Below are 16,359 nucleotides of genomic sequence, written 5' to 3' on the forward strand. Positions count from 1 at the left end.
ACATTCAGTTGGGAAGGAAGCAATCCTTATGGGGCCCTTACAGTAATAACTGCACCTGCTGAGGCTGCAGTCTGGCGGTGTAGTTTTATGTCCCAGCATGACATTAAAGATTAATGTAAACAGACAAACAAGAAAAAAAAATCGTCTGGATTGGAGGAGAACAGCACAATTGCTGAGAGGAAATGAGTAAATGACCTTTGTGTAGCGGCTGCAAAAATGACTATGCTTGGGGAAGATAATGAATAAATGAATAAATTCAGTAGCTGTGTTGATCAACAAGACAGTACTGACTTTTGTTAGCCAAACAAGATGAACAACTGGGATCAGCTTGAACACTTCAAACATTTGAATCAATTTGGTTTTGTTTATCGCCCAAAATAACCAAATAGGTCATATGAGGGCATTTATCATTGTATGGTTGAGTTCTTACTTCCCTCTGCAGAAAAATCCATCAATTCCCTTGGAGCAAACAGTTCTGACAATCTATTGTTGATTTATTTCTGGGGCGAACTTGTCACATTAACTTAGGCTCAGTATAAGAGGGTGGTTCTCACAAGTTGACCATAAGCAGTTTTACTGTTTCTTTGAAGACGGATGAACAACTTCATCTGCTTCTTTACTTAGCATCTGACCTGTAGAGCAACGCCTTCTAGCATTGCAAAAGGCTCCAGTTTTTATTCTTAACATTTTTATTTATTTAAAACTAGTATAGAAGTTATCTGACAAACAAACTGAAAATAGAAAGTCTGATACTGCAGGTACCTTGCATACATCTTTAACTCTTATCTTTAATATGAAAAAATCGACACTTTTCTAGACTATAAAGTAAGCTATGTGAGTAAAAAATGTATTAGCCTGAAATTATTTGGAAGAAGCAGGGAAAAGAGCATGCATCTTCTAAGTACTTAACATTACATTTTAAAAGAAAGACTGAGATAAACAGTAAGAAACCATTTCCCCCTATCAATACACATTTATTAAGGTCACATTAATATCAAATATAAAAAGTGCTTAGATGTTGTTCAAGGTTGTTTACTTTTATGATTCTTACCTCTGAGAGAAAATATCTCTGTAGGGGCTGCCGTGCTGCATGGCAATACCATATCCACGGTCTGGCGCGTTGCTGTTTACAGTGTAGAAGGAACAATCCTCATCATTATTGGCCACATACTCCAGCACTGCTGCATCCCACACAAAGCCAAAGCGCCCATATTTCACCTTAATGAAAGAGAGAGAAAAAAAAAAAAAAGACATTCAATATACAGTATTATTTCAGCATTCAGAGAGTTGTGTTTTTGCTTCATCAACAGCGGAAATTCAGTCTGAGTTATTCTGATAATCATGTTTGGATTCACAGTTTAAAAATTAACCAATTTAAAGCTTTTTTGTTTGCAGTAATGTTTACCAACATTAAGCAGGGAGAAATACGTTAGTGCTAATTTCTCTCAACACATATAGAGACCACAACCGGATTATGTGTTTAGGGACAGCAGTGATTTTCTTTTAAATTCCTTGTGAGAAAATGGCATCTTGAAAGCACTCTTTACATGTTGGTGATAAATCTTTAGATGTATATAATCAAGATAGCCTTTTTTACAAGTTGTTTACTACACTGAATCACATTAAGATTGAAGACTTCACTTTTTTCAGTGGCAGAACATCCATCCTGTGAGTGTGTTTTTTTTGTCAAAACTCAGAGAATATTAAGGAGTTTAAAATGAATATCAGGACTTGATCGAATTGTGTTTCATATTGTTAATACACCCTGTAGTTAAAATTCAATAAAACATTTATTTTTAAAGATGCAAAAAATAAGGATGCTGCAATATTCTAATAAAGAAATATTTTGATTTTGAAACATTGATAAACACAACAGTAAGATGCATAACGATACTCGCAGCCTTCTGCATACATACACTTCTTTTTCATGATACATCATTTTGGACCTGGTGTGTCATTAACTTTGATGGTGCTTTATAAAATGTTCAAATCCATCTGTGTTTTAGCTCGTGTGTGTTTGTGTGTCTCCTCACTTGGCTCACACGTAATGACTAATGTCTCAGGGCTGACAAGGCCTTCTGATTGGGTAATTTCACAGCCTTTAGTCTGCTTCAGTGTGTCAGTGTGTATTTGTGTTTTTACAAATGTCTTCACTATTTCACTGCAGGATATCAAAATGGCTCATTGTAATCTTTCAAACCTTCAAAAGAGAGGGAAGAGCACTACTATTAGTTTTGAAGACTAAATGTGTACCTTCTAATGATGGCTGTTGAATTGAAAAGCTTAACAGGTTTTGCAATACGACTCTAAATCTATTTAAATTAACTACTATTTAACAAAAGAAACAGTTTTATTACTCAATTCAATTGAAGAGAAGTGGCCTTTGCACACTGGAGAGGTTGCATATGTGAATGGTTTAAAGCCAAGACTATAACTTTTGGTCTATAAGCAAGACCCTTAATTCAAGAATGCTCCTCGCGCCCCCCACTTAGTGCATGCAGTCTACTGAAAAAATGTACCCACTGTGGGACAATTAAGGGGCGTTATATTAAAAAGTCTTCTTCAGCAGTACACATGTCATTTTCTGATATCAACGATGCATCACTCATATATTTGATAACATAAGATAAATGGTTTACTTTAACAGTTTTGCATGGGTTTCCATTTCACAAAGCAGGTTTAACAAAGTCAAAATTAAAATCATCAACTTTGAATTGATCTAGCCTGAGGTTGAAAACTGAGTTATCGGTTTCACCAGCAGCTATGAGTTAGCTTAATCAACTCTGAGTAGCTCCCCTCAGACTTAAACAAATGCGTAACAAGTAAGAAAAGCCATTATGAGTGGACACCGATTAAACAAGTCACCATGACATCGAGCAGCAGGAAGAGCCCATTTCATCTCACTGGAACTAGAGATTTAAATTAAGAAATGAAAAAAATATGAATACTGTGTTTAAAGAACAGAGAAACAGTGCTAAAGCTGCAAAGGAGAGGAAGATGGTGAAGTAGAAGATTGCTGCTTATGTTAATGCGTGAGTTTATATAAAGTCCTCTATAACAGACTGTTTTAAGCTTTACTTTAAGCACTCTCCTCTCTGTTGTTCTATTTATAGCTCACTAAAATGGGATTCTTCCAGGTACAAATCACATTCCTAGTTAGAACTATAATAATGCATTTTCTAAGTTACATTTTTTGCAGCAAAAATTGAATATCAGAAAGTAAAAAAAAAAAAACTAAATTGTACGAGAAAGAATTAAGTTTTATATACCTAGAAATGTTTACACATTTTAAATCGCTGTGATTGGTTCTAAGGAGAACAGAGACGGTGACACTCTGAGTTTACTGAACAAAACCGGCTCCCAACCAGGTTAGTTTTGCAGAGAATTTTACTATGGTAGCAGAAAGAGAGGTTGAGTAAACTCTCTTTGTGAAACAGAAAACTCAGAGTTTATGCATCAGAATAACTATTCAACATGTACAACATGGCCTAAATATTGACTAAACTTAGATGAATTACTGAAGATAACAATAATAGCCACAGTGGCACTATGAGGTGATGCCTTGAACACCAGTGTTCTCCTATCGTGCTGCCATTGAAAAACTATTGTGTGAAGTCCCTTTTTCGTGCAAATACCACATTATAATTAAAGCAGCTCTATTATTTACTCTGATATGAGTTCCCTCAAAGTTTGACAGGTTCTTCGTTATAACCATAATTTTATATAAATTGCTCATTAACTAAATATTGTGTTTTCATAACAAACAAATCTATTGTATACCTTCGGTTTTTCATGTAATAATTGATGCTCTTTTAAGTAGCACTTAACATCTTGGAATGTAAATCTTACTTTTAAAAAAATGTATACCTATGGTTTTACGATTACAGCACTGGTCTATTTTAATGAGAGAAATTGCTCAAATAGAAACACTCTATGTGAACTCCTTTTAGGAAGGTGAACTTCACTCATTGCTGTGAACTCATCTGAGATAAGTGCCCACCATGAAACCCTGTGACCTCCTTAAAGCCAGTGGGCTGCAGTTCACTTATGTTCACTTAAATAATTGAAGAGATAGAAAGAGAAGAAACATTGCAAGTCAGACTTTGCTAGTGAAGACAACATTACAGACACCCATACTTCTCCGGTATTATTTTATATATATTTAAAAACTATTAATATATTTACTTCTGCATTATCAAAAACAATACCAAACCAACACAACATATGTAAAATAAAGACCATTAAAACAATGAAAACTAGTTAAAATGAAACTAGTGTTGACCACATTGACCACCGTGCTCAAGGATAGCTAAGAAAATTGCAAAAGGTTACAGTTCTTCTTAATTTTCTTACCCATTAATTAAAAGTAGTTAAGGCTATTTTAATGTGATTAATTGAATTAACTCTCTAACAAACACTTAGAGAGTTGAATTTCAACCTTAACCCTACATAAAGCCTTTCTCTCTTATGACAATAATGCTGACCATTAAATTCTTTTTTAATGGTCTTTATTTTTTCATATGTTGTTTTGGTTTGGTATTGTTTTTGATATTGCAGAAATAAATATATTAATATCTTATAAATATATATAAAATAATACCAGAGAAAAACCAATATAAAAAGTAACAAGAAAAACATCAAAATGTATTTCTTCTCTCTCAACGATTTTTAAAAAACATTAAAAAATGCACGTTGTTCTTGCATTATGTCTTTAGATAAGAAAAATGTTTTTCCTTGTTTGTTTCAATGTATTTATAAAAGATAAAATGTCGTATGTTTAACACTATTAAACCCTAAGAATTAGTTAGGTTTTTAGCTAGCCTTATCCAACATCCTGAGAAAATATCAAACTGACTCGATAATTAACACATTATATCATTTTTATTCATTCAATAAATTATTCAAAAAATAGTATAAATACTATATTTCAGAAAGTCAGAAAAGACCTCAAAATATGTTCTGGAATAAAATATTCAGAAAGTCTGGGTTTTCAGTTTCAGAAAACCAGATGGCTGTTATCCTGAATCGGCAAGATCTGTTGACCTGATGCTTAATCTGTGGCAAATTTGACAGTTCAGGAAAATGTTAAATATGGCATGCCCTTTAATAAAAGAGGCTATATATGTTGGAGAACAAATACTTCATGTGATTAGATTTATTTTTATTTCTGGATTCATATATATTTGGGCATAACCATTTTTCATCAAGTACATATTTATAAGCTTTGGGCCCACACATTGCTCATGTGACACAACAAGCATGAATTCTTTGTGCTACACTTTGTTTTAAAGCTGGCGAAACAACCAGCCTACAGCATTAAATGTAGCATTAAACTGTTACTGTGAAGCACAGGTGTCCATTGCAATATACCTGTCAATCACAAATTCATTTCAGAATCAGCGTTTTCCAATAGCAGACTGGAGAGTGTCCCCATCTGGCATGCTGGGCCTTATTACAAAAGATGAATTCATAAATCCCAGCATATGAGATAACACCAGACTCAACCTAGCATGAGGAGTGAATCCTGGCTTCATTCTTTCCACAAACGCCAAGCCAGGCACCACAGGTGCACATACCTCAAGCCAGGTGTAAGCAATCAGGCTAAATGCAGTTCTGCATTTTTCTTTAACAAACCATGAGGTTGATCACTGATTCACTGATTCAGCAAACAATAATAGATAAACTAAAAACCTAAAAATGAAAAAATATGGTAACCGGAATTTAGATTTCTGTTACATTTCTGTCTAAGTATTCAGTCCCTCTATGCTACAGTGGTTTATGTCTTTGCCTTAAATGCAAGATGTTCTGGGTTGAATCCTGACTACAACATAAAAGTAAATTTACAAGAAACTCTTTTTTAAGCAGCAAATATGACTTTTTCCTTACATATTGTTATTCCCAGAATTGTATCTTAACATTAAAATCGGGGAATCCTGTATCAGAAAATGAAAAAAAGCTGTCATCTCTTCCAAAGTTTCTTTCAAATTTATGTTATAACATAAATGAATCGTTTAATGCCAAATGTACACTTCTGATGATCTAGCAAAAAGTGTCTTTGCTAAGATTTTCAGCATCTCCTTCTGCAAACAGAAACACGCAACAAGTAGAAAATCTAAGCTTAAAACATATCACCTATAGGCATGCTTCTGTTCCCATACGGTGCTGAATTTTTGGACCCAGCTGTTTTTACAGCTAGCGTCTATCATTACTGAAAAAACAATAACACTCATGCAGGTAATTGGCAGTAAGAATAGAATGGACATCTCTCTATTCCCCTCAACTCAGCAACAGTCGATTAAAGGCTTGTTTGTCAAACTTAGAACAACTCCGTCTTTAAAAACACATTACACAGTAAAAATGTCGAAATAGAAAATTATAATAATAATAAAGGTATAGGCTGCCATAATAATGTTAAAATATAAATATATGTCAGTGTTTTCATTTACCAAAACAATCAGCAAAATAAATACACATTGCTTTTATATATATATATATATATATTAGATGCAGCATTTAAAAGAGGGAATTTAAAGGGGAGCAGCATGATTTGGTCAGTTACTCTGGCACACATTTCAGCCACATTAACATTTAACGTTTGCTACCACCAATCTGCTAATAATCGAATAGCAACACATTCCAATCAGATTAATTGTTTCAGCTCTAATCTCAAGAAGAAAAAGTCTTTGGTTTCTGATTGTCAGTGTCACCACTGACTGAGCAGATATGGTTCTCAGGTTTGGTTCAACCTTGCTGTTAAACTCTTTTGGAGCAGGCTAGCTGCACAGAAGAAAATTGCAGTGGTAACCTATGTTTTACTGGGTTTTTTTTGTTGTTGTTGCTGAATTTGCAGAGATATTAAGAAAATACCAATGTAATCCCTTATCTTGGTTTCATGAAATTGGGCTCTGTTCATGGGAATGGCGCCCTGAGAGGGATTGTGACAGTTTTCAAATTGATATATTTAAAGATGGTAGTACTAAATCATTAGTGGCTGTCATTGCTTCCAACCTAAACATAAGGAGAAGTATGACCATTTGTCTACTTGATTTGGCCAATGAATTAGAGCAAGAGACAGCCGGTTGCAAAAAGCTAAATACATTTTTCAGACTTCGGAGTCATGCAGTAGATCTTTAATTGCCCTAAAATCCCCTGACGCAGACCATGGTTGAAGAAGAATACAAACCTATATTTTGAATACTACCATAAATTTAGAATGGTTGATTGAAAACATTTACTTTAGTGTGTTTTTAAAACAACACACAACCATCAAAGACCAACAGAAACTTAGATAACAACTTAGAAACAACTTAGACATAAGAGTTGCAGACAATAAGGACATTTGTGACGCATCATGAGTGAAGTAGGAACAAGTTTGCAGAATGTAAACAGAGAAAAACAAGAAAAACCTCACATTTCAGAGTGATTTTTTTTTATTAAGAAAATACTTAACAACCAATTTTAGCTCTTAATGACAGTTTAAGAGGTTTAAAAATGATCAAGTGATGTTGCACCACTTTTGTTTACCATGTTTTTTTGTGATAACAGACTACTAAGAAGAAGCCATAAACGCACCCCTTTAAGTTACAATATATGTGGAAGAATGTGGTGTAATGCCACTACTTGTATGATGAGGAGGACAAGCCCACAGTTTATACATACAGCCCTTGTATAGCTGGGCGCAAGCTTTTGCTTTGCATGCGTCAATAAATGGTGTACTTGCAGAGGGCACAGAGTTAGTTCAAGCAGCTGCTATTTTTACGATTTTTTTTCTCAAAATGAACAAAGCTGAAACAAGAACTGAACCATGGCTGTAATAGCCCTTCGCTGTGTGAGTATATGTTCATTAGTGCCGATACATACCCAGCTCTCTTCCGAGTTTGAATAAGGAGATTAAGCGGAAGAAATTTGTGAAGTAAAACATTCCTAGTTTCCAGATAACATTATGTAGTTAAAAAAATAACAGCTGTGATCAAACAGCTGTTTTAAGAACATAGATGTGAGATTGAACATCAATCCTCTAAATTCTACTCTTACATTTGTTAATGATAAAGTTGGTGGAAATCATGCTTTTCTAAACTGTGCACTTAGCAGCAAACAGAGTACATTTAAACTAGACTTTAATTTAATTAATAAAAATATTTAACCAGTAGCTGCCTACAAGAATTAAGATGTAACAAAATGCTGCTTTGTCTTCTAAAATTCTACCATACACTTTTTATCCATTTAAACAATTCTGAACAAAAACATACTCAATTTTACATAAAACATAAAATTGATCACTGACACCCATTCATGCATAATGAGCATAAACATGCAGATTGAACCTGCATGTTTTGCTGCTAATAGGAATATCTTGACCGATCAAAATGGAAAACTGTCAGATGCATAACCTACGAATAGAAGGGGTGCATGCTGCTTTGTAGTGTTTAATGGCTGTATGATGTGTTCCCTCCCTCCTTCCCCAACTGTATGTTTTTAGCACTTGTGAAATGTTTAACGGCTTTATATAAATAAAGGTCATGCATTACTCTCATGTCAGATATCTCCTAGGAAATGCAAAATTCTGTCCTTTTTCTTTCATCACCCTTTGACTTTTTTAAGACCCTTTTTTTAAGACATAAGGCCAGCTTGACCAGGAAAAGGTCATGCACCAAAGCATAACAACTGTCTATATAAGGTTCCAAATCGAAACCTTACAGATAATCTTCCACTATCTAAGTGACGTCACTTTAAAACAATCCTTCACTATAGATCTGTATTTGATAAGCCACTTTTGGCTATGAACTGATTGGCCTCCTTCACTTCAAAGTATGACTTGAGTAAAGGAGGAAGAACAGACCTTTCATTTGGTTTGCCTTTTTTCCTGTTCCACAATGGCATGAAGCACCATATAGGCAAAATATAAGAGGATTTCATATGCCTTTAGAAAGTTTATTAATAAAGGCTGAGGTTAATAACTTTGTTATATTTAACAAAAATGTATTTCACCCTGTTTCTAAAATACCTGTGGAGATTTCTGCTTGTACTTAACTTAAGCCAGCTATTATGGGCCTGTGCTTTCAGGCTCTTTCGGTATTTATTTCCCTCATTCTCTATGTTGCTTTCTTTGGGCTTTATTTGATGAATCAGAGAGCATCACAATGAGCCACTGCTCCCCAGCCAAATTTCCCCCCTTCTTTGCTCTGCCTGGCTTCATGTAGATATGTGAAGATATGAATAAAGATAAGATTAGGTACAGGGAAATCAATCAAAGCGAGAGACAGCGCCTCCCCCTCTGTGCATCGTACTGTATCAATATACATGAGGAAAGTTATTTTAAGACAGGTTAACTTGTAGAAGAATATGTTTTTAAGTATGTTGCTTTTTCCCTTATGTCCCCATATATTCAGGAATTCAATGCTGAAATATTATGCTACAATTGCTTTAGATGATTTATTTAAATCCGAACTTTTTCGCTTCTCCATCATTTATTATTTGTTCTGAGTTAATTTTGACAAGATTAAAAAAATAATAGATGGAAGGGAAGGTGAAACTTGTTGGATTTGGGTTTAAAAATCGATCTGTCCTAGGAGAACTCTTTCTCATTTATTAATTTACAAACAAGCATCTCAATATCTACTTACATATTCAAATTAAAACCACCTGTTTTTCTCTTTGCCAAAACAAAGATTCATTTTTCATTCACCACCAAGCTAAACACAAAATGGTGCACAGACAACGACTACAAAAGGCTATTCCTCATGAGGAATCAATTCCTCAGGAGGAGCTCTGTCCAGCTGTTTGCTATAGTTACCACCTCAGTCCCTGAAGACACAATATGACAACTTCTTCTCTCCCATTCCTCTTTTTGTTTTCTCAGTTGTTTAATTACCACTGGCTGTCATCAGTTGTCTTTGTCTCTTCAGGAAGAAGGTCTTGGAAAAAACAAAACAAAGGAATTAATCGCCTATTGCCATGCTCTATGCAAATCTTTAACCAGACCCGGTTAAGTTGATGAGAGATGCGATAGTGAAGGAAAGGCATAATTGCAGACAGATGTTGGAGAGACGAATAAGCCGAGACAGATCAGTGAGCCAAAACTAAGATGCTACCCTTAATAGGATCTGGCTGAACACAAAAATAATTATTTTCCTTTCCTTTTCTTTTATCTTTATTCGATAGTATTGTTCATAATAAAATGATTTTTTTTGCTGTTTAAAAAAGTATCATTGCCTTTTTGCGTCACTGTGCCTATTTTTGCTTGGACTGTTTACTTTTGACCTGAAATGATGTTCACGAGTGACTGGTGATCAGACGGTGATTCTACTTCCTGGTTTACACAATAATAAAGCCCAGACATAGAATCTGTATGAAAATTTGACTTAAACAATGTATTTGTGCTCAAACTAGAAAGACAAATTTGAATCAAGGGAACATCTTAGGTCTTACTAAATTGTAAAAAAAAAAAGATGGGGAATATAGTATGTGTAAAGATTAAAATAAGGTCCATTTGATTTACTGTATATATCTTGATATACTGTATATATCTTGACATACTGTATATACAGTGCTTGCTTGTTTATTCTTAATGCGCCTTTTTCCTCCTTGTTTGCACCTTCTTTAATTACTATGCAAATATGTGACCAGTGAATTTCTCCGCTGTGAGATCAATAAAGCTCATCTAATCTAATCTCATCTGCCTGATAGGTTTTTGACACATATATGCAACACACAGGGTAAAGCTCCTGTGATAATTTTTTCTACTTGTCCAATTCCTACCATGACATCAGCAAGGATACTGATTATGGTGGAGAGGATGGCATTCAATGCTACAACCATCAATGTGCAAATTAGGAAAAAAGATGCAAAGCATCTGCAGGGCAGTTGCTTCATCACAGAGGTGATACATATTTGTGTTATAACAATTTTATGGCATATTTTTGGGACAATTTGAATCAAAGAGTGAACCTAGTTTCTATGGAAATCATTGATCTTAATTGCAAGGTCAGAAAACCAGTTATTTTGTAGACGCTTAGATGAAAGGGGCCTGTGCAGCTGATCTAGGTGGGTGTCCTGTTATGGGTTGTGGATGCTGAACCATCCTTTAACCCCTGCTCTATGCAATAATAATTTTATGGGATTCGTATTAAATAAGATCGATTCTATTAAAGTTAAGATCACTGATACTTCTCTAAATTTTATGTGTTTATCCCTGGAAGGTGATGCAGCATCTGAGGTAACTATCAGGGGTGAAACTACATATTTTTGAGGTGGATGCGAACACATCATCACAAAGACTTTTTTCCACGTTGAAAAGGGTTGCATTTGAATTGACCAGCAACTAAGACAGAAGGTAAATATGTGCCTATCTATCTATCTATCTATCTATCTATCTATCTATCTATCTATCTATCTATCTATCTATCTATCTATCTATCTATCTATATATATATATATATATATATAATCTAAATATTTCTCTTATATGTGGATTCATCTGTTTTTTTGTTTTGTTTTGTGTTGTTTGGGGAGGTTACGGCACTTGTGACTAATTTTTTGGACAGTAGGCTTGAAAGAAGTATAGTCAGCAGTTTTAACCTATTTTAGTGTAGATAAAATTTAGTTATTCTAAATTGGAACTAGTTTCATAGCATAATATTAATTGTAGTAACCATGGTATTCTAGCGTGAATAAAATTTTAATTTCATGCTTCAAGCATGCACTCACAAACGGACTAGAAAACAGAAAATCAGGAAGAGAGTAGAGTTAAATAACACAGTTACTGATTTTAATGGACTGAAAAGACCGAGTATAACACCGCTCTGTCTAAGTGCCTGTCCGGTGCAGAACAGCGGAAGCAGCAGCTACCAGGCAGCGAAGCTGCAAGAGGAGCAAATGTTGCAACAACACTGGATTGTAAATAACATGTTATTCACCTAGAATTATTGCTAAGGACAAGTAGGTCGGGCCAAAGGTTTGGTATGGATAGGTCCCTATGATCCCTATGCAAACCTACGCCCATGATTCAGCCACATTGAAAGTTTTTTTTTCATCTTGGCAACATCTTTATCCTTCTCCCTTTTCCTTTTTTTGTTTTGTGCCCCAGGTAGCTTTTTTTCTGGTGTTCCATCTTGTTGTCAAGTGCACTACAAGTGGTAGTCTAAGATTTCCACTGGTAACTATAAAATCTGAAGTGGTTTTGGAATGTTTTAATCCAGTTGAACTTTCCATCCATCCATCCATCCATCTTCTTAACACGCTTAATCCCAAGTGGGATTGCGAGGGGTGCTGGTGTCTATCTCCAGCTGTCTACGGGCGAGAGGCGGGGTACACCCTGGACAGGTCGCTAGTCCATCGCAGGGCAACACAGAGACAAACAACCAATATCGCACACACTCACACCTAAGGAATTTAGAGAAGCCAATTAACCTAACAGTCATGTTTTTGGACTACGGGAGGAAGCAGGAGTACCCGGAGAGAACCCACACATGCTCAGGGAGAACATGCAAACTCCATGCAGAGAGAACCCGGGCCGGGATTCAAACAGTTGAACTTTCAAAGTTAGCAAAACTATTATCTTCATCTAAACCTTCAATATGCATGTTAGATCAAGCTCCAAACAAGTTATTTAAGAAACTTTTCCCTTTGATCTCCTTCTTCATTTCCGATGTGATTAATCTATCCCTGTTACAGGGATACCTATGTACAACAAGTCTTTAAGGTAGCTGTAACTGAACATTTACTTCAGAAACAGTTTCTTCACCCCGGACTTGGTCAGTTATAGAGCAATATCTAATCTTTCTTTCTTATCGATAATTATTTATAAAATAGTTGCTATGCACCTGCGTAACCATTTACACCATAATGAACTTTTTGAAGGGTTTCAATCAGGATTTAGAGCTCAGAGATCATTGCAGTGAAACAGCTCAGGTGAAAGTCAGTAATGATATTCTCATGGCCTCAGATAATGGAATTGCACTTGTCCTCTTAGATCTGAGTGCTGCATTTGACACAATCAATCATAATATTATTTTAGAAATGAATTAAAGGAACAGCACTAGGCTAGTTTAAATCTTATTTATAGATTTCCGTTTTTTGATGTTAATGATAAATCTTCCTCATGCCCCAGGGTTATCTGTAGAGTACCACTGGGATCAGTGCTAGGGCCAGTTCTCTTCACTATATATATATATATATATATATATATATATATATATATATATATGCGTGTTCCCAAATGGGGGAATTATTAGATAGCTTGAAATCAAATTATCATAGTAGCTGGTCTGTGCCTGTTCAGATGTGACTGGATCCCGGAGAGAAATATCAGCTGAGCTGGTGCCATTGACATCTCTGTTTATAGATGTTGGAGCTTGGCCTGGTTTTCAGTGAAGTCCTGATGATCTTACTATGTGTTCTCTTATCATCTGAGATTGAAACTGGCTCAGAGCCCAACTTCCTGTCTGTAGCTTTCCTCTACAGGGCTACCTACAGTATGTAGCTAGTTAACAGTTATCTTTTGTATTTCTTTCTTTATGTCTGCTTCTGTCTCCTTGAACCTCAGTCGGGCTCGGCAGATGGCCACTCACACTGAGCCTTGTTCTGCTGGAAGTTTCTTCCTGTTAAAAGGGAGTCTCCTCTCCATTCCTCTCCATTGTTGCTACATACATGCTTTGTATGAGCGATTGCTGAAAAGTCAACGACAAAATGCAAGCAAAGGTCACTGGCAAAGGCCCATTCAGGAGGAGCGTGTCTTGCAGGTCAATGACTGGAAGCAATTAAGTGGTGATAATACATTTTATATTGAGTGCAAAAAAAGTATTACCTACACAGAGCAATACTATATCGAAAAGTTTATGTGGTTGAAATGTCCAAATTAAAGCTCCTTCATTTATTCATACTTATATTAACTTACTTTAATCATTCTGCAGGTAGAAGCTCACTTGTTTTATTAGTGAGAAAGATAATACCTTTAAACAAAAAACAGCTGAATAAGGTTATAACAAAGGTAGATAATAATACCTTTATGAATAAAACAGCAAAATGCATGAATCAACAGGCAAACAGCAATAATAAATGCAAGTTTTTGGGAGTAGAAATTTACATTTTTCCAAAAAAAAGACAATAGAAATGTTAATGTATACACTTTTCAAAGTTATTTCATCCAACACATATGTGGGCCACAAGGCCAACAAGTATGAGATGCAGACGATTACTCCCACCTACAAACACATTTTTTATGCATGATGTAAAAGCCATTGGTTCACTGCTATAAACCATGGTTCAGTTATTAAACTCATTTGTCTTGAAACTTGAAACTGTCACTAGAATGTGACACAAGGGGTTTAGTCTATTGGGAAGCTGGTAAACACCGGTGAGTAAATAATTAAGTATTTAAATTATTATTTACAATCAGTTCTCCTTTGTCTAAGGGTCAAAAATGTGTTTTGCTTCGATAAGTGAAACAAACATAAAAATAATATCTGTTGTATTCAAATAATATTCTTATTTTATTCTATGACAAGGCCCTCCTAAATGTAAAGATGTCCAGGAAAGAAAAAAAAAAAGAATAGAAATGGAAACATATTTATATAGTAAAACATTAAAGGGGTGATATCTGTCCCTGGCAAGCAGATGGTAACAAATTGTGGCAGATGTCAGATCAAGTTAAAATAATATATAAAAAAATGTTGGACTTGCAGACAAGTTCTCCTAAATAACATGTTGTAAACTCTATCATTACTGAGAAGTGTTTCTTTATGGAACTAATGTGGAAGACCAAAAAGCCTCTAACAGCACGTCTTGGAGATTGTGTCCTACAAATGCAAAAAGATTGTTATAAATTTTTCTCTTATAAATCTATTTTATTTTATCATACAGAAATGGTCCTAATAAATGATTTGACCGTTACAACATGGGAGCAATGACTTTAAAACAACCCTATTATATAGAGTAAGTTAAAAATCATGCTCATCTATCTTTTTATGACATTTATCTTATCTTAAATCAAGTTATTCCCTTTTATTTCCTTCAGGTCAATTAGGCTCAAAGAACAGATTACATGTTTGAACTGGGACACCTTGCCCCATTCAATGTGATGGATCTCAGACAGACTGAACTTAAGGTTATCACAAGTTCTCACAGCTTCTCACCCTGTCAACAGCAAAGAGACCAGACATTATGGAAGAAAAACCTCATTTGGCAGTGAGCATATTTCTGCAACTAGTTGTCCTCTAAAACTTTTTTGACAAAACTCAGACAGAGGGCTACGAAAAGAACGGTAGTGTCTCAATCTTTGCATCTGAAGAATGTACCACATTTAGTTGGGAATTTTTGGAAAGGTTTTAAGGTCAATTCGTAAGAAAGAACTCCATGCAGTTAGTAACAGAGCCCATGAAGCTAGCAAATAGACTTTAGTTTATTGTTTCATGGGAAATGCTTCGGGGGAGATTCAATAATATTTGCTGATTCAACCCCAGTTTTGGCAAACAGTAAATTGCTTTCCAGGTGAAAATCAGTTCTAAAGACACAACACCGTCCCCATGTATTAGCACCCATGGAAGAGATATTTATATTTAATTGTAGTGACTGTCATGACTGTCATATCTGGCAGAGTAACTGGTTTGTTTATATTCAGCTCTACTCGTGGTATCATTATTACTAATTCTTCACAGCTGTGCAGCTCTGCCACTTCTAATCAGTGGCCATACTTACAACATGCTTCCTAGCCTATTTAAGCAGACCTCAAAACAGTTGCTGTAACGAGATATTTGAAAGCCTCATTGGTAGATGTTCAGCATTTCTTCCATGCCTGATTACCTGATTCTGATTCCAATCTGATTTTTGCCCTATGATTGTTGTTTCTTGTCTATTACTCGTTCTACTTCTTCCTTATTGTAATCTCTGGGCGCTGATCATCTTTCTGTCCATTGACCAGCAAATTCCATTTTTCCTCTGGATTTCCAAGTAGGAAAATCTTTGCGTTCCCGATTGTCCCTCTTCCCATATCTGTTCCTGTGATCAGCATGCTCTTCCTCAAAGCAGTAAAAGCCAGCAGTAACATCACCACTGAACCTAACACTATTCAGAGAACTGGTGTAGAAACAAAATTCAGTCTCCTTCCTACATGGATTTTGAAAAGGTTAGTGGCTTTATTCCTGTTTGCTTAATTCTCATGAGATCCAACCCAACAAACAAACCTGATCTTTCTTCCTCAGAGATTCCTGTCCTGCTGTTGATTGAGTTCCTGCTTGCTTTATAGATTTTAATAAATTTGTAAAACGTCATTGTTGGTGTCTTTTTGAATATTTAGTTTAGTACAGATTCAGAAAAAAAAAAGATATGATATATATATATATATATATATATATATATATATAT

General features: G+C 35.2%; 1 protein-coding gene across 4 annotated transcripts in view; it reads right to left on the minus strand.

The window, feature by feature from the left end:
* Positions 1 to 16,359, minus strand: part of grid2 (glutamate receptor, ionotropic, delta 2) — a 520,299-nt gene that overhangs the window by 45,290 nt on the left and 458,650 nt on the right. For all 4 annotated transcript variants that reach the window (XR_001481865.1, XM_015395277.1, XM_015395286.1 and 1 more), the window contains exon 14: positions 1,052 to 1,218. Coding sequence is in view for 3 of the 4 variants with exons in the window: in XM_015395277.1 (XP_015250763.1) it covers positions 1,052 to 1,218 (167 nt within the window). In the remaining variant the exon portion in view is untranslated. The remainder of the gene's footprint in view (positions 1 to 1,051; positions 1,219 to 16,359) is intronic.

The sequence above is a fragment of the Cyprinodon variegatus genome, unplaced genomic scaffold (assembly GCF_000732505.1).
Source record: "Cyprinodon variegatus isolate N-32 unplaced genomic scaffold, C_variegatus-1.0 Scaffold26, whole genome shotgun sequence".
Classification (NCBI taxonomy): domain Eukaryota; kingdom Metazoa; phylum Chordata; class Actinopteri; order Cyprinodontiformes; family Cyprinodontidae; genus Cyprinodon; species Cyprinodon variegatus.